The sequence below is a fragment of the Brassica oleracea genome, chromosome C2, assembly GCF_000695525.1.
Source record: "Brassica oleracea var. oleracea cultivar TO1000 chromosome C2, BOL, whole genome shotgun sequence".
In the NCBI taxonomy this organism is placed as follows: Eukaryota; Viridiplantae; Streptophyta; class Magnoliopsida; order Brassicales; family Brassicaceae; genus Brassica; species Brassica oleracea.
Window position 1 is genome coordinate 5334671 of NC_027749.1, and position 22405 is coordinate 5357075.

At 39.3% G+C, this 22405-nt stretch overlaps 4 protein-coding genes and 1 pseudogene across 6 annotated transcripts; 2 read left to right on the forward strand and 3 right to left on the reverse strand.

Annotated features, from left to right (window-relative positions):
- Window positions 1-6957: 6957 nt before the first annotated feature.
- On the forward strand, window positions 6958-10279 carry LOC106326953 (probable pectinesterase 53). Its single transcript, XM_013764935.1, has 5 exons — window positions 6958-7423; window positions 8029-8218; window positions 8310-8516; window positions 9552-9787; window positions 9994-10279. The coding sequence occupies exons 1-5, from the start codon at window positions 7056-7058 to the stop codon at window positions 10139-10141; spliced, it is 1149 nt and encodes a 382-aa protein (XP_013620389.1). The 5' UTR covers window positions 6958-7055; the 3' UTR covers window positions 10142-10279.
- Window positions 10280-12423: 2144 nt separating this feature from the next.
- LOC106326952 (probable glutamate carboxypeptidase 2) lies at window positions 12424-15452 on the forward strand. 2 transcript variants are annotated; one of them, XM_013764933.1, is made up of 10 exons: window positions 12424-13370; window positions 13572-13639; window positions 13717-13798; window positions 13880-13972; window positions 14061-14213; window positions 14287-14355; window positions 14426-14513; window positions 14613-14785; window positions 14894-15010; window positions 15082-15452. In XM_013764933.1, exons 1-10 carry the CDS (start codon window positions 12465-12467, stop codon window positions 15373-15375), a joined length of 2043 nt encoding a protein of 680 aa, XP_013620387.1. In that variant the 5' UTR covers window positions 12424-12464; the 3' UTR covers window positions 15376-15452. The 2 variants fall into 2 exon arrangements, with proteins under 2 accessions (XP_013620387.1, XP_013620388.1); XM_013764934.1 differs by having other exon boundaries at window positions 12424-13358.
- Window positions 15453-15672: 220 nt separating this feature from the next.
- Window positions 15673-18175, reverse strand: LOC106326954 (mitochondrial dicarboxylate/tricarboxylate transporter DTC-like). Its single transcript, XM_013764936.1, has 6 exons — window positions 17926-18175; window positions 17509-17592; window positions 17242-17303; window positions 16784-17145; window positions 16080-16294; window positions 15673-15985 (listed from the first exon to the last, which is right to left on the reverse strand). Exons 1-6 carry the CDS (start codon window positions 18043-18045, stop codon window positions 15929-15931), a joined length of 900 nt encoding a protein of 299 aa, XP_013620390.1. The 5' UTR covers window positions 18046-18175; the 3' UTR covers window positions 15673-15928.
- Window positions 18176-18973: 798 nt separating this feature from the next.
- Window positions 18974-20956, reverse strand: LOC106327575 (tubulin alpha-3 chain-like). 2 transcript variants are annotated; one of them, XM_013765743.1, is made up of 6 exons: window positions 20739-20956; window positions 20445-20659; window positions 20172-20371; window positions 19587-20095; window positions 19375-19495; window positions 18974-19289 (listed from the first exon to the last, which is right to left on the reverse strand). In XM_013765743.1, exons 1-6 carry the CDS (start codon window positions 20849-20851, stop codon window positions 19113-19115), a joined length of 1335 nt encoding a protein of 444 aa, XP_013621197.1. In that variant the 5' UTR covers window positions 20852-20956; the 3' UTR covers window positions 18974-19112. The 2 variants fall into 2 exon arrangements, with proteins under 2 accessions (XP_013621197.1, XP_013621196.1); XM_013765742.1 differs by having other exon boundaries at window positions 18992-19495; window positions 20739-20948.
- Window positions 20957-22103: 1147 nt separating this feature from the next.
- The window catches only part of LOC106323281, a 4753-nt pseudogene continuing 4451 nt past the window's right edge, over window positions 22104-22405 (reverse strand).

Here is a 22405-nt window from a genome sequence, read left to right on the forward strand (position 1 = left end):
AGTGAATGAAGAGGAAGAGGGGTGCTTGTATTTATAGTTGAAATCCTGCCGACAGACCGAGGAAATTCCGACGGAAACGGCTAGTTCGTCCGAATTTCCTCGGAATTTTTAAAATCCCCCAACGGCTCTCTAACGGCTATAATATATCCTCGGAATTCATCGGTTTTTTCCGAGGAATACGTTTTTCCTCGGTATTCCATAAGAATATTCCGACGGATTTGTATTTCCTCGGAATTTCCTCGGAAATTCCTCGGGATATTCCGAGGATTTCATTTTCCGTCGGAATGTCCGTCAGAATACCGATGTTTTCTTGTAGTGATGTGTTAAAGCATCCACAGCGATATATGAAACTTTTCTTTAGGTTTTATTGAAGTAGTTAGTGCTATATATACACCGTTATGTTTACTGGTATGATTTAAACCATATCACATGAAACCAAAGAAACATTTGTTAGCTTTAATTTGTTAAAAATCAAAATCATCATAATTCTTTTGGGAGCTTTGTAGAAAATAGCAGTATCTCAAATCAATTGGTAAATAAAACACTTCTTTTACAAATGTCGAACAACATTTCTGTTGGGAGTCTTATAATAAATAGAAGCATACACAATAAATACATTAAAAGAGAAATACATATTCTGCAATAGTTACACACAAAAAACTATTAGTTCCCTAATCTTTAGTAAATATATACAAGTAAATAAATTAACATATATTTATTAATTAAATGAAGAAATACATAAAAGAAATATAATTAAGTAATCAATCCCTTAAAATGTATATAAGTCAGCCCAATCTTTAACAATTGTTGACAACCCATCGTCTTTAACCATTAAAAGCATGAGCAATGGTTTAGTTTCTCAATTAGTATATTAGACATAAAAGAATAACATAATTATTATGGGATCATTATCTAGTTATTAATACTTAGGATAATGACGTTATTGATAAGTCCAAATATGTTATTGATAAGGACAAATAGTTTGTTGAGGTTTAGTTAAACCGTCATACAAGTTGTATAAGTATCGTATGTTTACAAGTTCAATAAAATAAGTCAGGTCGATACATTATTCTACATGGTATCAGAGCTAAAGATCTCTTTAAACACATAAATTTTTCTTTCTTATTCAATAGTTCATAGTCTTGAACTGATTAATCGTCTGTGACGATGGGTGACAAAGACTCTCAAAGTTTGGGAGTTATAGGATCGGTTGTGAAACCTGGTGATTCACCCTATACTCTTTATAGTTCAGATAATCCTGGTGCAAAGATAACACAGGTTATGCTGAATGGTGATAACTATAATCTCTAGGCAAACGAGATGGTGAATGCTTTGCAAGCCAAGAGGAAGATTGGTTTCATTAATGGAACCGTGGAGAAGCCGTCCAGTGATGGACCTGATTATGAGAGTTGGGTGGCAGTCAACTCAATGGTGATAGGGTGGATAAGGTCTTCGATTGATCCCAAGGTGAAATCCTCTGTAATTTTTGTATCAGAGACGAGCCAGTTGTGGTCTAGCTTGAAGCAGCGATTCTCGGTTGGGAATAAAGCTCGTATTCATGAGTTAAAAGCGCAACAAGCTCAGTGTAGACAAGATGGGCAACCTGTCATTGAGTATTATGGACGTTTGTGTGCTTTATGGGAGGAGTTTTCTGTATACAGACCACTTCCAAAGTGTACGTGTGATGCTTCTGACGAGATAAGGAAAGAGCTAGATGATGATAAAGTTCATCAGTTCATCATGGGTTTAGATGATTCGAGATTTGGTGCCTTGTGTACTAGTTTTATTGGTATGGATCCATTGCCGTCGATTGGTGAAGTGTACTCTAAAGTTATTAGAGAAGAGCAGAGGTTGAATGCTTCTCGAACAAGGGAACAACAACAAGATGCGGTCGGCTTTGTTACAAGGCAAACGGAGTTGGTGTCTCTTGACAACAGTATTGTTAAGAATGACTCTTCCATTCTCAGGAACCGTAATGCTGTCTGTTCTCATTGTGGACGGAATGGTCATGAAAAGAAAGATTGTTGCCAACTAGTGGGCTTTCCGGAGTGGTGAACTGAACGGTCTGAGCGAAATAATGGTGGTGGAAGAGGAAGAGGACGTAGTGCTCGAGGTCGTGGTAGAGGCTTCATTGCTGCAGCACATGCTACGAGTTCAAACTCTTCATTCTTTCCAGAGTTTACACAAGACCAGTGGAAGTCTCTTGTTCACATGATCAATGAAAAGTCAGGCTCAGACAAGCTTTCTGGTAAGACAAAATTTGGTGATGTAATCTTAGACACCGGAGCCTCTCACCACATGACAGGACAGTTGTCTCTGTTAACAAACGTTGTGTCTATCTCACCGTGTTCTATTGGCTTTGTGGATGGTAGTACGACATTTGCTTTGAGCATGGGATCGTTTCCTCTCTCAAGCAAGATTTCATTGACCAATGTGCTATATGTTCCGGCATTGAACTGCACCTTGATATCAGTCTCGAAAATTTTAAAGCAAACTGGTTGTCTTGCTACTTTTACTGATACTGTTTGTGTTTTACAGGACCGTTTCTCGAGGACTCTGATTGGAACCGGTGAAGAGCGTGATGGGGTTTACTTCTTGACGGATGTGGCTACTGCAAAGATTCACTTGGCCGGTGCAGCATGTGATCAGACCTTGTGGCAGCAATGCTTAGGACATCCGAGTTTTTCTGTTTGTCTTCATTACCATTGTTTTCCTCTACTTCTGTTAGCTCTCGTCCGTGTGATGTGTGTTTTCGAGCTAAACAGTTTTAATAAAGCAAACGATTGTTTTTCATTGATTCATGTTGACGTATGGGGTCCTTATCGTGTGCCCTCTTCTTGTGGGGCGGTTTATTTTTTGACAATCGTTGATGACTTCTCGCGTGCTGTGTGGACGTTTCTCATGCTAGCAAAGTCGGAAGTTAATACTATTCTTACCAACTTCATTACATACATCAGTAAGCAGTTTGACAAGTCTGTCAAAATTGTTCGAAGTGACAATGGAACTGAGTTTACCTGTCTTGCATCAAAGTTCCAAGAACAAGGTATTGTTCATCAGACGTCCTGTGTGGGAACACCTCAACAGAATGGACGAGTAGAACGTAAGCATCGTCATATACTCAATATTGCACGAGCTCTGTTGTTTCAAGCTAAGGTACCTATCAAGTTTTGGGGTGAAGTTGTCCTTACTGCTGCTTATCTAATTAATCAGACTCCAACAACCTTGCATAAAGGACGTTCACCGTATGAAGTTATACATGGAAGAAAGCCGGACTATAATTTGCTTCGTGTGTTCGGCTCCGCGTGTTATGTGCATCGAGCTGCGAGGGATAAAGACAAGTTTGGGGAGCACAGTCGCTTGTGTGTGTTTCTCGGATATCCATTTGGCAAGAAGGGATATAGAGTGTTTGATATGGAGCGTGAAGAGATTCTGGTTTCTCGTGACGTTATCTTTAGAGAAGATGTGTTCCCGTTTGAAACTCAAGCTTCTCAGCCTCAGTCATCAGTAGAAGGAGGTGACACTGATTGGTGCTTCAATGAGTCGATTCTTGTAGGCAGGGGGAGTGTTTCTCCTACGTTAATTGAGGACACGCCAGCTGAAGCCTCTACGTCAAATGTTCCGGAACTAGATTCTGCTAATACTACTGCAGCAACAAAGACCACTGAATTAGCTACAACAGAGTCGGTACCGCCTGCGGTAGATATCGCTGAACCTGTGGCAACAGAGACTACTGAAGTAGCTAATGATGTTCTTTTTAACAATGAAAACAATGGTAATACGGCTCAACAAAGTGAGGAAGCTTCTGGTCGTGGTCATAGACAGCGTGTTTCGTCTGTAAGACTTCAGGACTACGTTACGTACAATGCAGTTGTTTCTGATACCCCTCACGCTCTCCCGCTCTCCACATCATCATCCTCCAGTCTGGTCCAAGGTAACTCACTATACCCTCTCACTAATTACATATGTGATGCTAACTTTACTCCGCAGCATCGTGCCTTTCTCACCTCGGTCACGGCTCATAAAGAGCCAAAGCACTTCAAGGAAGCTGTCGGTATTAAAGTTTGGGATGATTCTATGACTGTTGAAATTGTGGCACTTGAAGGGCAGCATACATGGGATATCATTGATCTCCCACCAGGAAAAGTTGCCATTGGCAGTCAGTGGGTTTATAAAATTAAGTTTAACGCAGACGGCACAATCCGAAGATATAAGTCTCGGCTTGTGGGATGTGGTAATAAGCAAGTTTGCAGGAGTTGATTATCATGAGACCTTTGCTCTTGTGGTTAAGATGAAAACGGTGCGAACGCTTCTCCGTCTAGCTGCTGCTCAGAAATGGGAAGTGTATCAAATGGATGTGAACAATGTCTTTCTTCATGGAGATCTCCAAGAAGAAGTGTATATGAAGTTACCACCTGGTTTTCGCCACACTCATCCTAATAAGATGTGCAAACTTCGAAAGTCTATTTACGGACTTAAACAGGCTCCACGTTGCTGGTTTAAGAAGCTATCAGATGCACTTCTCAAGTTTGGTTTTGTACAGTCATATGATGATTACTCGCTGTTCTCGTATACTCGCAAGAGAATGCAGTTGCATGTTCTTATTTATGTTGATGATCTGCTTAGATGCGGTAACAATAGCTATATGGTCGAGAAGTTTAAATAGTATCTTGGTAAATGTTTTTCGATGAAGGACTTGGGCAAGCTTAAGTACCTTCTTGGCATTGAAGTTAGCAGAGGCCCGGAAGGTATCTTCTTGTCTCAACGAAAATATGCACTAGACATTGTCATTGACACAAGTAATCTCGGGTGTAAACCTGCTGCGACACCTTTGGAGCAAAAACATAACCTTGCCAAGAGTAAAAGTCTGATCTTGGCCGATCCAACAAAGTACAGACGTCTCATGGGTCGCTTGATCTACCTGTCTCACACTCGACCTGAACTCAGCTACTCAATCCATACACTCTCTCAGTTCATGAAGACGCCTCGTGAGGATCATTGGAAAGCTGCCATTCGGCTGGTTCAGTTCCTCAAAGGAACGTTGGGACAAGGTATTTTTCTTAGTTCCTCGCCGGATATGACTCTCTCCATCTATTGTGACTCCGGCTGGTCCTCTTGTCCTCTCACAAGGCGCTCTCTCTTCCTTTGTTGTCATGCTTGGTGACTCTCCTGTTTCATGGAAGACGAAAAAGCAGGATACAGTCTCCCACTCATCGGCCGAAGTTGAGTATCGTGCAATGTCTTATGCACTCAAGGAGGTAAAGTGGTTCCGCAAACTGTTAAAAGGAATAGGTATCGAACAACAGTCCACACGTTTCTTCTGTGACAGCAAGGCCGCTATCCACATTGCAACCAATTCAGTCTTTCACGAGCGAACCAAGCATATTGAAAACGACTGTCACGCAGTGCGTGATGCAGTTACAGCTGGCCTCATTACTCTTCATCACATTCGGACTCACGACCAAGTTGCGGACATCCTTACTAAAGCATTGGGGCGTGATCAGTTCCGTACGTTACTGTCCAAGTTGGGCGTTCACAATCTTCACGCACCAATGTGAGGGGAAGTATAATGGGATCATTATCTAGTTATTAATACTTAGGATAATGATGTTATTGATAAGTCCAAATATGTTATTGATAAGGACAAATAGTTTATTGAGGTTTAGTTAAACCGTCATACAAGTTGTGTATAAGTATCGTATGTTTACAAGTTCAATAAAACAAGTCAGTTCGAAACATTATTCTACAATAATTGAGCACTTTCATTAAAACTTAAATAGGAAAAAACTAACTTTATTATGTGATGACACATAGCAAAACAGTCTCTCGTATTCTCTTCAAAAAATTTTTTAAAAAGAGGTGTTTCTCTCCATCTCTCTTACTTTCTATCACCTTCTCTCTTCTTTTGTATGTTGGTGCTAAGGCCATTTCCAACAGCAAAATGTGATAGAGTATCTAACAAACAAAAGAATTGAAAGAAATGAAAAAAATAGGAGAGAGATTAACAATCGATTCTTAAAACACATTCTACAGAAACCTCATGGGAACTTTTATGTTTATGTGTTATTATATGAATGGTCTCTTTTTCTCAAAGTAATTAATTTTTTTTTATGTAAAATTAAACTGTATTAAAATAATAATTATTTAGGGCTAAGGATCTAAAAATAAGAAACTAACCGATAAACTTGCAGTAAAAATTGATGTTTTCACTTATTCGTAAAATAAAGTAATAAATGAAAAATCAAGAAAAAATATATCTTAAAATGGATTAAACATCCAAAATAGTAAAACTTTCGATACATATTTAAAATAGATTAACTTAATAATAAAATTACAATTTTATTCCAGTTACAGATTTGATTAGACCTTCATGCATAGCTAATCGTACAACTACTCAAAGAAACTGTGCGAGATACTCTCACTGCAACTACTTTTTAGTGTCCATGTTAGCTTCATATTTATGTTAGTTTCCATCTCATCAATGAACTTAACTTTTGCTCATGTTCAACACGTCTTTCTTTTTTTCGTTCACCATTACACAGTTGATGCAACTTTCATTGACAACATAGTCTCTTTTTCTTTGCATAAAATTGAATTCACATATGATACATAACTCGTGATTTCCTTTTGTCTTGACAGTATACAGTATAGTAAATAAGTATGAGTATCATATAAATGTGGGCTAATTCTCTTTTCATTTTTGGTTTGTTTTTCCCTTTATGTGCTGAGTTTCTATAGCTTAATAATAGAATCTCTTTATCATAAGAAAAAAATAATCTCTTTATTATATTTTTTAATTTGGCATTTTGCTAGGCTTCTCATTCTACGTGGATGTGAATGGAACCGCCCCGTGACCTCTTCCCTTCTGTCACTTTCCACCTAATTCCATTACCGAAGAACCAAACACTCGACCACCTCTAAATAACATACACGTACATGTATATATACATATACATATTGAGAAATCACATAAGCCATATATCACTGGCCGTACTTTGTATCTTTGGCGAAACCTATAAAACAAAGAAAAACCTAATATATTGATTCTTGTCGTATAGATGCCCAAATTCAATTCATCACAAGCTCCCATATTGTTTTTCCTTATTCTCGTTATTCTACTTTGTTCAACGCAAACACAATGCCACACCAAAGGTCTACGATTACGACCAAGAAAACAGACGAATGTGAACACGACGAGTCAGAGACAAAACCCTGAAGAGGAATTCATGAAATGGGTCAGATTCGTTGGGAGCCTTAAACACTCGGTGTTCAAGGCAGCCAAGAACAAACTCTTCCCTTCATATACACTCACTGTCCATAAGAATCAGAATAAAGGTGACTTCACTAATATCCAAGACGCCATTGATTCTCTTCCTCTCATCAACCTCGTTCGTGTCGTCGTCAAAGTTCATGCTGGAGTTTACAAGTAAGTAGAAGTTTTTCATTGTTTTTAAAATAACAGCTCTATATATCAGGTGAATAGTACGAGTTTTGGTGTAATTACTGTTTAATCAAAACATATATTGGACGATCTTTTTTGTTATAAAGATAAAGAAATCAATTGTGTGGTACATTTTGCAATTGATGAAAACCAAATTGGTACCACAACATCTTTAGCTTTATCTTCATTTAAAAAATATATATATGTGGATGTAACTATATTCCGACAACCTGGACCGTAGATTCTGGAGTTTGTCTATTAACATTTTGCAGTTTTGCAATTTGTTTTGGCTCTATTTATGAAATGATAACATATCTTTTCCTTTCGTCCTTTCCTTGCATTTGCATGAGCCAAAACTAATAATAAATCTGAAAGAGTCTAAACACCTATTGCCAATAAAGAGATGTAGCCATCTCTCTCAAAATCAACACTATAAGATCACGTGAAACCAAGAACTTTTTAATACGCCTCAAAGGTTGGATTTATTTGTATTATATGTAACAAATTGATTTATTTGCTATAGCTATTTTTCTTAGATTTGTAATTAAATTGAGAAAATATAATAACACTGAAAGGGGAAATGGGTGTAGGGAGAAGGTGAACATACCCCCAATGAAGTCATTCGTAACAATAGAAGGAGAAGGAGCAGAGACAACAATAGTGGAATGGGGAAACACAGCACAAACACCTGACACAAAAGGCAATCCCATGGGCACCTTCAACTCTGCTTCTTTCGCCGTGAACTCACCTTTCTTTGTCGCTAAGAACATCACTTTCAAGGTAACTTGCAACCATTACCATAATTGTTGTGTTCAATTTCATTTGGATAGATAAGTTTTGAAGCCCTATTGGCGGTCTTATATGTATGTAGAACACGACCCCGGTCCCTTTGCCAGGCGCGGTTGGGAAACAGGCCGTGGCATTGAGGGTGTCAGCGGACAATGCTGCATTTTTCGGGTGTAAAATGCTTGGTGCTCAAGACACTCTCTATGATCATTCAGGAAGGCATTACTACAAAGACTGTTACATTGAGGGATCTGTTGATTTCATCTTTGGCAATGCTCTTTCTCTCTATGAGGTAAACAGTCTCATCTAGACAGGATCGATGATTTTGAGGGCTAGAAACAATTTAGTAGTAATACTAATATATTTAAAAGTAATTTCAGGGCATTGTAAGTTATAACGATTTTGAGGCTATAAACGATTTAGTAATAATCACCTAAACTATATTTGCGAAGTGATTTATACACATGTCGTCACTACAATCATTCTCGCTGAAAAAAAGATGACATGACACTTAAAATAGATGATATGGTTTTAGAAAATAGTGACATAGCATCATATTAATTGTGATATGTAAAATTTTCTTATAAAAATTTAAACTTTTTTGCAAGGATTTTAAATATGATAATAAAAATAACTCATATATCATCATTAATGTCAATTTTCCATATAAATACTTATTTATGGTAAACTATTAAATATATTAATAATTCATATATCACAATTAAAATAATAATATATATGTATATATGTATCTCACATTAATAAAAATAAACTAAATAAAGTAACACTAATCCAAAAAAACTTTGATAGTTAAATATTTAAACATTATTTAAATTTATCTGTTCATCTTCATCGTTTAAATTAACAAAAATATTTTTCAGTTTAACTAAAACAAACAAAGTCTCAAATTTATTAGAATTTATATTTATATGTAAATATAAATAAATATATATATATATATGTAATAAATAATCATTAAACACAATAATATAATTAAAACTATTTTATAAAATCTAATTTTATATTTATTAAAATTTAAATAAACTCAAATTTAAATAGTTATACCAAATCAAAATAAATAAGATTACAAAAATACGTTTATGATTTTTTATAACAATTGAAGTTAAAATATAAATCAATAATGTTGAAATATGAATCAAAATTTTTTGTTATGTTAAAAATTACTATTTCTGCGCATGGCGCAGGAAAACTCATAGTAGTAATATACTTGCTCGACCCGAGTCTGGAGTATCTTAGAACATTCTCTACACTTTTGTAAATAACATAAGTAGATTGCTTCTTGCTCTAAAAATTGGTGTTTAATTAGGGATGTCTCGTGCATGCGATAGCGGATAAGCTTGGAGCAGTCACGGCGCAAGGGAGGAGCAGTGTGCTAGAGGACACAGGATTCTCGTTCGTGAACTGTATGGTGACAGGGACAGGAGTTTTGTACCTTGGGAGGGCATGGGGTCCCTTTTCAAGAGTCGTCTTTGCTTACTCGTATATGGATAACATCATCCTCCCTAGAGGCTGGTATAATTGGGGCGACCCTTCACGTGAGACGTACGTAGACTTTACTCCTCTTTCACCGCACTGCTATTTTTTCTTTAGATTATATAACCAGACTATAGTCTACTGTAGAATTCTTGTGCTCCAAAATGATTGCATATGGCATCAAAAATTATCGTTCATAAACATATAGAAACAAAAAGGTGTAGATAATAATAGTAAAAAAATGTATTATAGATGAAATCAAATGTGTGATGCAGGACGGTGTTCTATGGTCAGTACAAGTGCACTGGAGAAGGAGCAAACTATGCAGGGAGGGTGGCTTGGGCAAAAGAGCTCACTGACGAAGAAGCTAAGCCTTTTATTTCTCTTACCTTCATCGACGGTTCTGAATGGATCAAACTCTAACCATTACTCTCTCTTTTTCTACCTAGTTAATACTTAATAGTATAATGTACATTTTCCCTTTTAACTATACTATTTAATATGAATAATTCACAGACTTATGTACACCTCACAAGGCTCACATCTTTTGTTCATCTTCTTTATTTGTTGTAATTTTGGCTATACATACATTAACAAAAAGAAAAACAACTTGATGAAATATTGCTCTCAGTTTAGTTTCAGTATTTCAATAAACTGAGAGTCAAGACAAGGTCATGTTGGAAGCTTACTTGGGTAAACAGATCTTCAACGTTGCGGCTTGCAATGGAGGTTGACCGAGTTGAGATCACGCAACACTAAGTCAGCTGAGGAGCCGGTTCAGTTGAGCACGGGTTTCAGTGGTACATCTTGGTTCGAATGCGCTCAAGCAAGCGAGCATACTATTGGCTCTGTTCCGCAGTAGAGAGAGTTATCAGGTGGAGGAGAGGGACGTGTGTCTCATGTTAGGTTAGCACTCGACCTCTCATAGCCACTTTAACTCGGTCCCCTTTTGTCGCATTGGTTTACTCGTAGAAGACAAAAGGTATTTGTAATGACTTTGCTTGAATGATGGTACAAAATGTCAGTTTAGGTAATGAGTCTAATGGAAAGGAGTTCGCCCTAGAGAGAAACTCTCTCAGGCCCGCATCCCAAGGCGCCGTTACGATGGATCTCCCCTGCTCCAGCCAAGCCGCTCTTTCCTCTTCCCTCTGAAGTAGCTCTGCTCCTTGGCCAGGATGGTGACTACCCCGTGTCTCCGCCCCCCTCCAGATCCGCCGCCGCCGTCGAGTATGTACGCTCCGCTTGAAGCTCTCTTTCCCGTCATCCCTCCGGAACCACCAGACCCCCCAGACATTCCTCTTCTCCTCGCTTCCACCGTCACGTCTCAGTTTCGAACTTTTGTCTCCTCATCTCCGATCTGCCTCGCCGGACGATTTGAAGGCGCTGGTGATCTCCGAGCCTCACCATCTCAACCACGCGACGCTCCCCGCCGCGAAGCTGGCTGCCTCTACGCCGGCGAAAAACCCAGGCCTCTCACTCCTCTGATTGAGCGTGCTTCCATAGATGGGCTGAATGCCTCTTCTTCTTGGGCTTGGGTCTCAAAAACATTTGAGTCCAACATAATCTATTTGGCTTCTGAGAGCCCAATATCAAAGATGGAGCCACCATTGCCCACTAATTTAGGGATTGCAGATCCGAAGCTACGTCTTTCCAACAGCTCCCCTACGCCTCCGTCTACATCTCCATGGCTTGCAGCCTCACTGTCTCCTCTGCAGCACATCAAAGTCGCCGAGCTCAGCTCCACAACCTATGTACATCATGGTACTTGTCCTCTTATGCTTAACTTGTTAAAGTTTGATGAAGAGCGTCTCTGGTTGAATTTAATGGTTCTCTGGCCTCAACACGGTAGTGTTGGAGGATGGAGTCCCTGTTTGAATTCAACCACCGCCTACCCATCAACTACCATCGAGCTTATGTATCAAGTCATAAAGGTCAAGGTCAGCCATTCTTTAGAGCCGGTTTCAACCCACCTATCAACAAAGCCAAGAACCGTCACGATGAGTCTCGTTTATATGGAAATAACATTCGTTGTTCATTCCAGCGAGTGCTCTAGAACCGGAGTTCATGGCACAGTATCAACCGCCTCACCATCTGTCTCTTCGAACTATATGTTTTCCGGCACAGTTGAGATTCACCTAGTCTCCCGGTTTATCATAGTTGTATAAGAGCTGATCTTGTTTGTTTAATGAACTGCATAGCCAAATCTAGCTTTCCAGTGGGCTTATCATCAGTGTTGGTGTTCACCAACGATCTTCAAACCCGCTCTTCAGGGTCCCCTTTCATCGGTTGTTGTACCGACAATAGTATGTTCTTAGGAACATCAGTTTCAGGGTTTCAAGTGAAGCATGTCTACGGGTTTCTCACCCCTTTAACACTTCTGTCGCTTATTGTAGTACTTTCCGCTTTCATTTAGCCGTCGAATTCACTTTCGGTTGTAACTGTTTAAGTCGTTTGGACATCTAATTTAACATAAGAGATTCGTGACCAAAAAAAAAATAAAGGTAATGAGTCTAATGACACATATCCCAACCGAACCATTTATACCCATTGGAGTCATAAATGTGATTAAATATAATAAAGTATTTATGCATTCAGTGGGAATAAAAGTATCTCACTTTTCTTTGTTAATTTAAGGTTTAGCTAGCCTATAGTTGTTGTCCCCACCATGAACAAAGCTTAACATTAAAGTAACTACGAAGAAGAAGATGATCAATTATTGCGAAGGTCAACTCCTAAGCAACCATTGATGTCGAAGTCCACAACATCTCTCGCCTTCCTTCTCGCTGCTCTATCTTACTTCCTCCTCTCTTCTCCACCAAAACCACACTACTACCACACTCTTTTCCTCTCAGCCTCCTTCTCCGACAACGCTTCCATCGCCTTAAACCTCCGCACCCTCACCCGCCGCCCCCATATAGCCGGCTCAGTAGCCAACGCTGAAGCCGCCGCCTTTGTCCGCTCCGCCTTCACCTCCTCCTCCCTCAAAACACACCTCGTCTCTTACCAAGTATCTCTAACCTACCCACTCCATCGCTCCCTCCTACTAACACCAAACGCATCAGCAACGCCAATCACTTTCACGTTAGAACAAGAACACGTGGGAGACAACCCTTACGCAGAAGAAGTGACTCCCACGTTCCACGGATACGCCAAGTCAGGCAACGTTTCAGGCCCCGCGGTTTACGCGAACTACGGACGAGTACAAGACTTCGCTGGCCTTAACGTCTCCGGAGCCGTCGTGGTCGCGAGGTACGGGAAGATTTACAGAGGAGACATAGTGAGGAACGCGCACCGTGCGGGAGCCTTAGGCGTTGTGGTATATACTGACAAGAGAGATTACGGCGGAGGAGGAGATGAGTGTTTTCCGGCGAGTAAATGGATGCCTCCGAGTGGTGTTCAAGTGGGTAGTGTTTATAATGGGTTGGGTGATCCGACGACTCCTGGGTGGGCAAGTGTTGAGGGTTGTGAGAGATTGTCTGAGGAGGCTGTGGAGTTGAGCGGGGACTCTCCGCTTATACCTTCGCTGCCTATCTCGGCGGCTGATGCGGAAGTGATTTTGAAGAGTATCGTTGGAGATGTTGCTGATGGAGATGTTTATCCAGTGGGGCCCGGACAGGGAATCTTGAACCTAAGCTACATTGTGAGTTTATGGGTTTGTGTCTGTTGTTTGTTAGCTGCGACTGACTTATCAGTCGCTGATTGTTGTTCGTTTTAGTGTTTGTAATCGCTAGACTAGTTGCAGGAAATATGCAAACGAACAACATTTAGTCTCATGCTGCATTCGACATGTAAATGAACAGGGTGTTTGTGTTTTTTTTTTTTTTAAAGATTTGAACGTTGGGTTTGGTTTCAGGGGGAAACTGTTATAGCTAGGATTGAGAATGTTATTGGAGTGATTGAAGGTGAAGAAGAGCCTGATAGGTAGTACCATTCGCACAATATGAGTGAAGCTTAATGGTTGTATTTGTAGATAGATTACTGACTTTGTGTTTGGTTAGATATGTGATTCTTGGAAACCATCGAGACGCTTGGAGTTTTGGAGCTGTTGATCCCAACAGTGGGACTGCTGTACTTTTGGAGGTGCGTAAAGTTTTATTATATGCTGAATTTTGTTTTTGAAATGGTTACATTGCAATGAGAGAGATGTTGAAACTAGTGTAGATTGCACAAAGGCTAGATAAGCTGCAGAGAAGAGGATGGAAGCCTAGACGGACGATTATTTTTTGTAATTGGGATGCTGAGGAGTATGCTCTGGTCTCTACTCTCTACCTCACTTTGTAAATGCCTACTTTTGTAACGTTTAGAGCAGCAGAAAAGTTTTAATGTATACATTTTTCTGTAGATTGGTTCAACAGAATGGGTAGAAGAAAACAGAGAGATGTTAGCTTCGAGAGCAGTGGCCTACTTGAATGTAGATTGTGCTGTATCTGGACCAGGGTTTCGTGCTTCTGCGACTCCACAACTAGATGAACTGATCAAACAAGCGGCTCAAGAGGTACTATAAAGGCAGTTTTAACAAGCATGCATGTGGGTCTTTTGAGCTAGTCTTGAATGGTAACTATCTACAGGTCCAGGATCCAGATAATACTACACAAACCGTCTATGATTCGTGGATAGGATCAAGCAACTCTGGTGTGGTAAGTGAGGCTAGATTATGAAACCATTCGTGTCTTATGGTAAGCTGATTTGTATTACTTGGTTGTGAAGATTGGAAGATTAGGGGACCTAACATCAGACTACGCATCATTTGTGCAACATGTTGGCTTTCCAGCAGCTGACATGCGTTTCGGAGGAGGTAAGTGTCTGAATCAGCCACTCACACTTAACACTAGATGAGCCAAACATCATGATCTGTTGTATAAACACTATTTGAAAAATAACCATTTTATAATAGGCTATCCTGTCTATCACTCAATGTATGATGACTTCACTTGGATGGAAAAATTTGGAGACCCTATGTTTCAGCGTCATGTGGCCATGGCTAGTGTTCTAGGTTTGGTCGCTCTTCGGTTAGCAGATGAGGAAGTATTACCATTCAACTATGTCTCCTATGCAACAGAACTCATGGTAACTTTTTTTTTTTAACTCATGGTAACTTCTCTAGAAACATATAGTCAAAGTAGTTTAGTGAGAAAATAGATTGCTGTAATGGTATTAATATACATGCATAAACAGAAAAGTGCAGAAGATTTGGAGAAAGATAACTTGGGCCATGGCATAGATGTTTCGCCGTTATTCAAATCAATCCAAGATCTGTATACATCTGCTCAAGGAATACATATAGAGAAAGAGGTATGGCTAAGTTTGAAAAATTCGACAAGTTAAGTTGGTTTACTGAGAGTTAGTTTCACTGGACTGTGCAGGGGATTAAGGGAGCTTTGAAAGCGAGAGAGCTCAACGACAGGTTAATGATGGCGGAGCGAGCTTTAACAGATAGAGATGGACTTTCTGGGAGAACATGGTACAAGCATTTGGTATATGGACCAGCTAAGTACGATGAGTATGGATCCGAATCATTTCCTGGAATTGATGATGCAATAGATAATGCAAAGAGCGTTAAGACCAAAGCTTCTTGGGGACTTGTTCAGCATGAGATTTGGAGAGTCTCTAGAGCTATAAGACATGCATCACTTGTCTTAAAGGGTGTATTGAGATGATATATATCACGAATGCTCTTGTTACTCTGTTCTATCAAAACGTTGAAACATACTCATGACATGTTTTCCTCTGGTTCCTCCACACTGTTCCTCCACAAAGAAGTTGTCTCGAAATAGGCATGTTGCGTTCCCGACAGCTACATGTGTGTGTTGTATTGTAATCGGCAGAGTTTTGGGCGCAGAGTGCTTGTCTGCTGATGTTAATGTTTTGTTTGTGTTTCAAAACGAAATAATGGAGACTCCGCACTAGACCTTATGAATGTAGAAACAAGCTTGTCTTCCAACTTCCACACATCATTAACCAAGTAAATAAAAATATTATTTCGATGCATCAGTAGCTTTAAAGTTACTTAATGGCCGAAAATCTTAAACAAAATTTAAAAAATTTAAAAGCTCACGGACCAATCAACGACGAACAAAAAAAATATCCAAGTCTCAAATAATGCTTCAAGGCATGTATATTGTTAAAAAGGTAAATGAACACAATTCCAATTGTGTTTTCGTTCTTCTCGTCTTATTATTGGCTCCGCACTTCACAAGGATGGCTTGAAGATCACATACCAATGGTCTTTTGGAACTTAGTAATCTGGTTTAGGAAGATCCATGTCATCTGCCAAAAAGAAAACACCCGATCATCAACCATCTCAGAGACAACCCTGAAGTGAGTCTTGAAATAGCATTTTGAAGAAAGGAAGAAAACATACCATGACGTGAGGCGCGATCCTGACGCAGTACACAGGGAAACCTGTGTAGAATTTCAGAGGTCCTCCTGATTTTAAGGTCTGCATGGCACAGTCGAGCGAACCCGTGTATGGATATTTACCCTGAGCGTCCGGTTGCATTTTCTGGATCTGAGTTTTAACAAAGTCAAATGGAAGACTGCACGCCGCAGCACAGAATCCTGAAACAGCACTTGCTCCTGCCAAAGGGACACAACAATCACAGACAACCATCAAATACAGACCTATTTACGTGGGAATACATCACCACAGGACAAAACTGATAAGGTCTTCCCGTTTAACTCTGGTGAAGAACTATTACAGCTAGTTTAGAAAGTTGAGCAGAAAAAAATGTAGTTTTTTCAGCTCAGCAATATACATTACAGTTACTATAGAGCTGGAGGGTTAAAATGGAGCAAGGAGAATGCATTCCGATCAATTTGGGCAATGGCTGAGAGTTTAGAGACTCCCTTCACTAAGCATATTCTCTAGTCTAGTTCTATACTAGACTTCAATAAGTCAAACACAATTGTTTTATGTATGACAACACAACACTCGTTGTATATGTAAATTTACAAAGAAGATTCTGTGCTTCCTTGGCTCCAACAGCTATCTACATTTATTTGAAGGCGTAGCAGAAAAAAAAAATATCTTTCTCACTGTATGAGAGATAGGGAAGAGAAGATTACCTACGACTGTGGAAGTCTCCCCAAGACCAAGATTATCTCTCATGTATTCAGCACTCTGATCATAAGAAGCAAGCATTCCCATGTTCAAAGCCATAGCTCTGACCACAGTAGGACCACAACCTTTCCAAAGTGCCAAAACTCCTTCATCAGCGCTAATACGGTAAAGCGCATGGAAAGCATTGGTATAGTTCCTGCGCTGAGCTAACGGCAAGGTGTTATCAGCTTGCATTCTGATAAGCGCCAAGTCAGCTGGACTACCAACGCAAGCACCGATTGCACCAGCTGTCAGACCACATAGAGCCTTCTGGTACAGAGGTAGCGGCTTCCCATCGTTAGCCTCAATTGCTTTTGCAGTCAGCATCCTGATAATTTCATTGATTAGTAACATAACGCAATAAAGAAACATTCATCTAGATGGGCTCATGATATAACACACACAGAGATGATATTTAACTTACTTGAAGGATCCAAGACGGGCTGTGGTGTAAGTTGCTTGCCTTAGCAAACCAGCAGACAATCCCTATTGGAGAGAGAGAGAGAGAGAGAGAGAGAAAAAACTTAATAAAGCTCAGAAGAACTGTTGTGGTTAGCAAGAAGACAGAGAAAAGATTGTTGGATTAAAGATCAACCACATGAACACATATAAGTAACTGTTAATAAGCTTCAATACCAGAAACACCAAAATAAAATGAATCAAGATAGATCTAATAAAACAAAAACAATACCTTGTAGAAAGCACCAATACCATCATTCTTCAACATGTTCTTGGTCACACTGACTGCAGATCCCTGACCTAGTTGAATCCTCACCTTAAAAAAATAAATAAACACATTTATCAATTCACATCATCCATATCCTGGTGAAGGATTGTACATTGTGCTGCACCATGGAGCTTGATTCAAATTCAAAAAAAAATACAGATCTGAAACCCAAACATTTCATCTAAACAAATCAATTGAAACAGTTCAACACACAAACGATTATAAACATGTTCATAGAAAATGAAACTAGATTCTCGAACGAAAACCAGATCTGAGGGAATCCAATCGGATCTGACGAACAATGTGAATATCAGTAAATGAAATTAAGCAAGAAGTATACTCAAAACCATGAATCGTGTAATCGAGAAACATTTTACTTACCTTGATCATGTCGATCGGCTGGATAACGCAAGTGGCGAGCATACCGGAGGTACCGCCATTGACGAAGGGCTTCACGGTATTCCAGACACCAATCGGAGCTACTTTTTTCTCTTCCGCCATCTCCTCTTCTTTTGGGGGATAGAAACTGCGAAACTAGGAGAAGAGAGATTCCGCGCAGAGAGAGAAAGAGAAACTCACTTGGGTGGAGAGGAAAGGAAGCAAGTAAAGCTTTACGTGCTTTTATATTATCCCAACAGTGCCCAGCTTTAACTAAACCGCACCAAACCATTATTTTTGGATTATATCGTTTGAGATCTGAATCTATTTTTTATCTCAATTTTATTAATTTTGGACTTCCATTTTTGGATTTAAAGCAAATCCGTAGGTATTTATTACGCACTCACTTGAGTGATGAGTCTCGTTAGATATATGTAATCAATCTTCAAATTTAAACCCTTTCCTACACTTTCGATTTTTTTTTTTTGCTACTTGTATTATCTTTTTTTTTTTTTTTTTTGTCAACGGTCCGTTTCTAATTTCTGGTTATCAAAGTTGAATTTTGTTAGTATTTTTTGGGTCCAATAGAATTATAAATTTTGAATAGACCTTTTGTTTTGCTGTATTATTTTCATTAAATACGATTGTTTTGGCATCTTTCACGCCGTAGTAGGTAGTGGACCAATAGAGTTTTAGATTCTATTGCAGATTTGATAATATTGATGCCAATGTGTATAAAAAGCTCTGCAACAACAAGCTTGTGACTGGTGTTACAATTAGAGGGGGGAGGGGGAAGAAAAATACAAGAGGAAATAAATTGTAAAAAGACTAGAAAATATATTGTCAATATTATTTTCTCATTTATAAAAGTCATGAAAAAAAACAAAATTCTTATTTTGGCTTTTTTCAGAATATATTTTCCCATAAAGGAACACAACATGGTATAACATGATTGGTATACAACATAAAGACAAAGACAAATACATGAACACTACATGGCCAGTTGATATATTTCCGACCGAGAATGTTTTTTTACATGAAGAAATAAATGGACATAACAAGAAGATGATAAAGAAAGTTTGGTACACCAAAGGCTTGAGCATGAACACTGGAACTCACAATTGTCGCTCTACAAATGAATCGAACCAAGATAAAAGGCAAATAAAGTTTAACGAACTAAAAACAAACATTTAATCCACAAGAATCAGAAGGAAAAAAACAACTCTTTGGTTGCACATTGCTTGAGAGAAGAATGTGTCAATACTCTTCACCTTCATCTTCTTCATCATCTCCACCTTCAGCGCCCACTTCTTCATAATCTTTCTCCAGTGCCGCCAAGTCTTCACGTGCCTCTGAGAATTCACCTTCTTCCATTCCTTCACCAACGTACCAGTGCACAAACGCCCTCTTCGCGTACATAAGATCAAACTTGTGGTCGATCCGTGAGAACACCTCTGCAACTGCTGTGTTGTTGCTGATCATGCATACAGCTCTCTGGACCTTAGCGAGGTCGCCTCCAGGAACAACCGTTGGAGGTTGGTAGTTGATTCCACATTTGAAACCAGTTGGGCACCTACAAAACAAAACCAAAGCAATTGTGTTTACAAAAGATACACGAAGGTAAGGAAAACAATAGCAACTTGTTCTAGTTTGTAGATCATTACCAGTCGACAAACTGAACGGTCCTCTTAGTCTTGATAGTACCAACAGCAGCATTAACATCTTTAGGAACAACATCTCCACGGTACATCAAACAACAAGCCATGTATTTCCCATGCCTCGGGTCACACTTGGCCATCATGCTAGCTGGCTCAAACACGGCGTTAGTGATCTCAGGGACCGATAGCTGCTCATGGTAAGCCTTTGCTGCCGAGATGACCGGAGCGTAAGACGACAGCATGAAATGGATACGGGGATAAGGGACAAGGTTGGTCTGGAACTCGGTGATATCCACATTGATGGCTCCGTCAAACCTCAACGACGTTGTCAAGGATGAGATGATCTGAGATATCAACCTGTTGAGGTTGGTGTAGGTAGGCCTCTCGATATCTAGGGATCTGCGGCAAATATCATAGATGGCTTCGTTATCCAAGAGGACAGCTACATCGGTGTGTTCAAGAAGGGAATGAGTTGAAAGAACACTGTTGTAAGGCTCAACAACAGCAGTAGAAACCTGAGATCAAAAAGGCAATGCATCATAACCAAAGTAGACTCAACAACTAAAAGAAACATTCAATGAGATTAAGTACCTGAGGAGAAGGGTATATGGTGAAGCCAAGCTTAGATTTTTTTCCATAATCAACAGACAAACGTTCTAGCAACAGAGACCCCAAACCAGAGCCAGTACCACCACCAACAGCATTAAAAACCAAGAAGCCTTGTAAGCCAGTACAGTTATCCGCAAGCTTCCTCACACGGTCAAGGCAGAGGTCAACAATCTCCTTCCCAACTGCAATCACATAAAACATTAAAAGCATCCAATTTTTCAAGAATCCCTAAGAAAACAAGAAACGGATTCTCACCAGTGTAATGGCCTCTGGCGAAGTTGTTAGCAGCATCTTCTTTCCCGGAGATAAGCTGCTCCGGATGGAAAAGCTGCCGGTATGTTCCAGTACGGACCTCGTCGATAACAGTGGGCTCGAGATCGACGAAGACGGCTCGGGGGACATGCTTCCCAGCGCCGGTCTCGCTGAAGAAAGTGTTGAAAGCATCGTGCGCTACACCAACGGTCGTATCACTGCCAAGGAACCCTAATTGTTAGGTTCCTCTCTCAAAAATCAAAATCGAAATGGGGGATTAGGTTAGAATATATATACCTAGGCATCATGCCGTCGGGCTGGATCCCATGTTCGAGGCAGTAAAGCTCCCAGCACGAGTTTCCGACTTGGATCCCGGCTTGACCTATATGAATGCTTATGATCTCCCTCATCTTTTTTTTTTTTTTTTTTTACACCGCAGAAACTCTAATTATTCGATCGGCAGAGAGAGACGGAGGAAATGAAACGTTGAGCTAGATTTTTTTTTTCTCTTTTTTCGTTTTTTTTTTTACCCGTTTTGGTTTAAATTAACGATATTAATAATTCGTTGGGGTCCCCGCCGAGTTGTGACAGCCTGCCTTGGGTCCCACGGCTTCTCTTTTGTCCGAAGATGGATTAATTTGGCAATATTGCCCACACGATCCAGTTCATGGACATAGTATTCCAATTGTGGCTGCCGGCTGGCCAAGGTGAAACGCAATTTTAACTTTTAAAAGCCTGTAAGGGATATTTTCCAATTGTTTAAATCAAAAGATCTCTGTATTATTTAAGTAACACAAATATAATACATCTTAATAATGTTGCAAATTTCTCTAGATAGTTAATTGACTTTTTGTGTTTTTATTTTTAGAATTTTCCAGCAACGGTAGAGTGAAGAAGACAGCTTCATAAAGTGAAGCATTCTTTGGATATTAAGATGGTGTTGATGCATCGTCTGAGAAGATCGGGTTAGTAATATATATTGCCAAAGAGAATTCGAGTTACTTTGGAAAAAAAAAACATTCCATTCCAATTGATATGTGTGATTGGAGTGTAGAATGAGTTAAGGTACGGTAACCATAATGATATGTTGATAATTTAGCGATTGAAAAAGATCATGGGTATTTACAACGAGGAGCTGCAAACGAGCATAAAACTAACTAAAAGTAGCCCATAATTTTGAGATACTAAAACCCACATTCACTATAAGTCGGATTGGTATAAGTCACCGAGGTCAAGTATTACAGCACATGACACAGTCACACAAGTCCATAAAACCAACAATACGAGACAATAATTACATAAACATTTTTTTTTCATGTTGTTTACTAGTAGCATTTGAAAATGCAACCATCCATTTTTACATATCCACACAACTTCATTTGAACTAACCAGACCCTAATAAAATTATAATTCTCCTAGCTCTCAGCTGCTATTAAACAAGAGTTATTCTTGGGTTCACCCCCTAGGGTGAACCTTTAGGTTCACCAACCAATAGAAAATTGTCATTTTAAATCTAGTATCTTTTAATTAAGGAAATCAAATAACTTGCAAATTATATTATTTTTTCAAAATAAAATTTAAAAATAAATAAAAATAATATATAAAAAACGAATTCAAAAAAAAAAATGTTGTCAACAAAACACTAAACCCTAAGCTCTAATACTAAACCCTAAACTCAAATTGAGACCTATCCGTCTTTCGGAACCTGCCCTTTGTGCTGAGCCTAGCAGCCTGTACCGAGGAACTCTCACGCTCACCCTGGTTCTTCTGTCTCTTAGGCATTATCTGCAAAATTGATTCATCAAAACCCAAGTAAGAGACAAATAGAAAAATACTCTTATAAAATCAATTTTGATCAATCCCCTAAACATGTAAAAATTTAGCACACATCTCTTCTCAAAACTCAAGATAACATATCACACTCCATTCCCATTTTTGCTAAACTCTAAATCTTAAAAATAAAT

Excerpts from the sequence above, each read along its gene's own strand:
- LOC106326953 (XM_013764935.1), top strand. The coding sequence starts at position 7,056 with ATGCCCAAATTCAATTCATCACAAGCTCCCATATTGTTTTTCCTTATT. Across the intron at positions 8,219-8,309 it reads CTAAGAACATCACTTTCAAG|AACACGACCCCGGTCCCTTT; the intron begins GTAACTTGCAAC and ends ATATGTATGTAG. Across the intron at positions 9,788-9,993 it reads GGCGACCCTTCACGTGAGAC|GACGGTGTTCTATGGTCAGT; the intron begins GTACGTAGACTT and ends TGTGTGATGCAG.
- LOC106326952 (XM_013764933.1), top strand. The coding sequence starts at position 12,465 with ATGTCGAAGTCCACAACATCTCTCGCCTTCCTTCTCGCTGCTCTATCT. Across the intron at positions 14,356-14,425 it reads GATCAAGCAACTCTGGTGTG|ATTGGAAGATTAGGGGACCT; the intron begins GTAAGTGAGGCT and ends TTGGTTGTGAAG. Across the intron at positions 15,011-15,081 it reads GAATACATATAGAGAAAGAG|GGGATTAAGGGAGCTTTGAA; the intron begins GTATGGCTAAGT and ends TGGACTGTGCAG.
- LOC106326954 (XM_013764936.1), bottom strand. The coding sequence starts at position 18,045 with ATGGCGGAAGAGAAAAAAGTAGCTCCGATTGGTGTCTGGAATACCGTG. Across the intron at positions 16,295-16,783 it reads GGAGACTTCCACAGTCGTAG|GAGCAAGTGCTGTTTCAGGA; the intron begins GTAATCTTCTCT and ends TCCCTTTGGCAG. Across the intron at positions 15,986-16,079 it reads GGATCGCGCCTCACGTCATG|ATGACATGGATCTTCCTAAA; the intron begins GTATGTTTTCTT and ends TCTTTTTGGCAG.
- LOC106327575 (XM_013765742.1), bottom strand. The coding sequence starts at position 20,851 with ATGAGGGAGATCATAAGCATTCATATAGGTCAAGCCGGGATCCAAGTC. Across the intron at positions 20,660-20,738 it reads CCCGACGGCATGATGCCTAG|TGATACGACCGTTGGTGTAG; the intron begins GTATATATATTC and ends GTTCCTTGGCAG. Across the intron at positions 20,096-20,171 it reads CCATATACCCTTCTCCTCAG|GTTTCTACTGCTGTTGTTGA; the intron begins GTACTTAATCTC and ends TTTTGATCTCAG.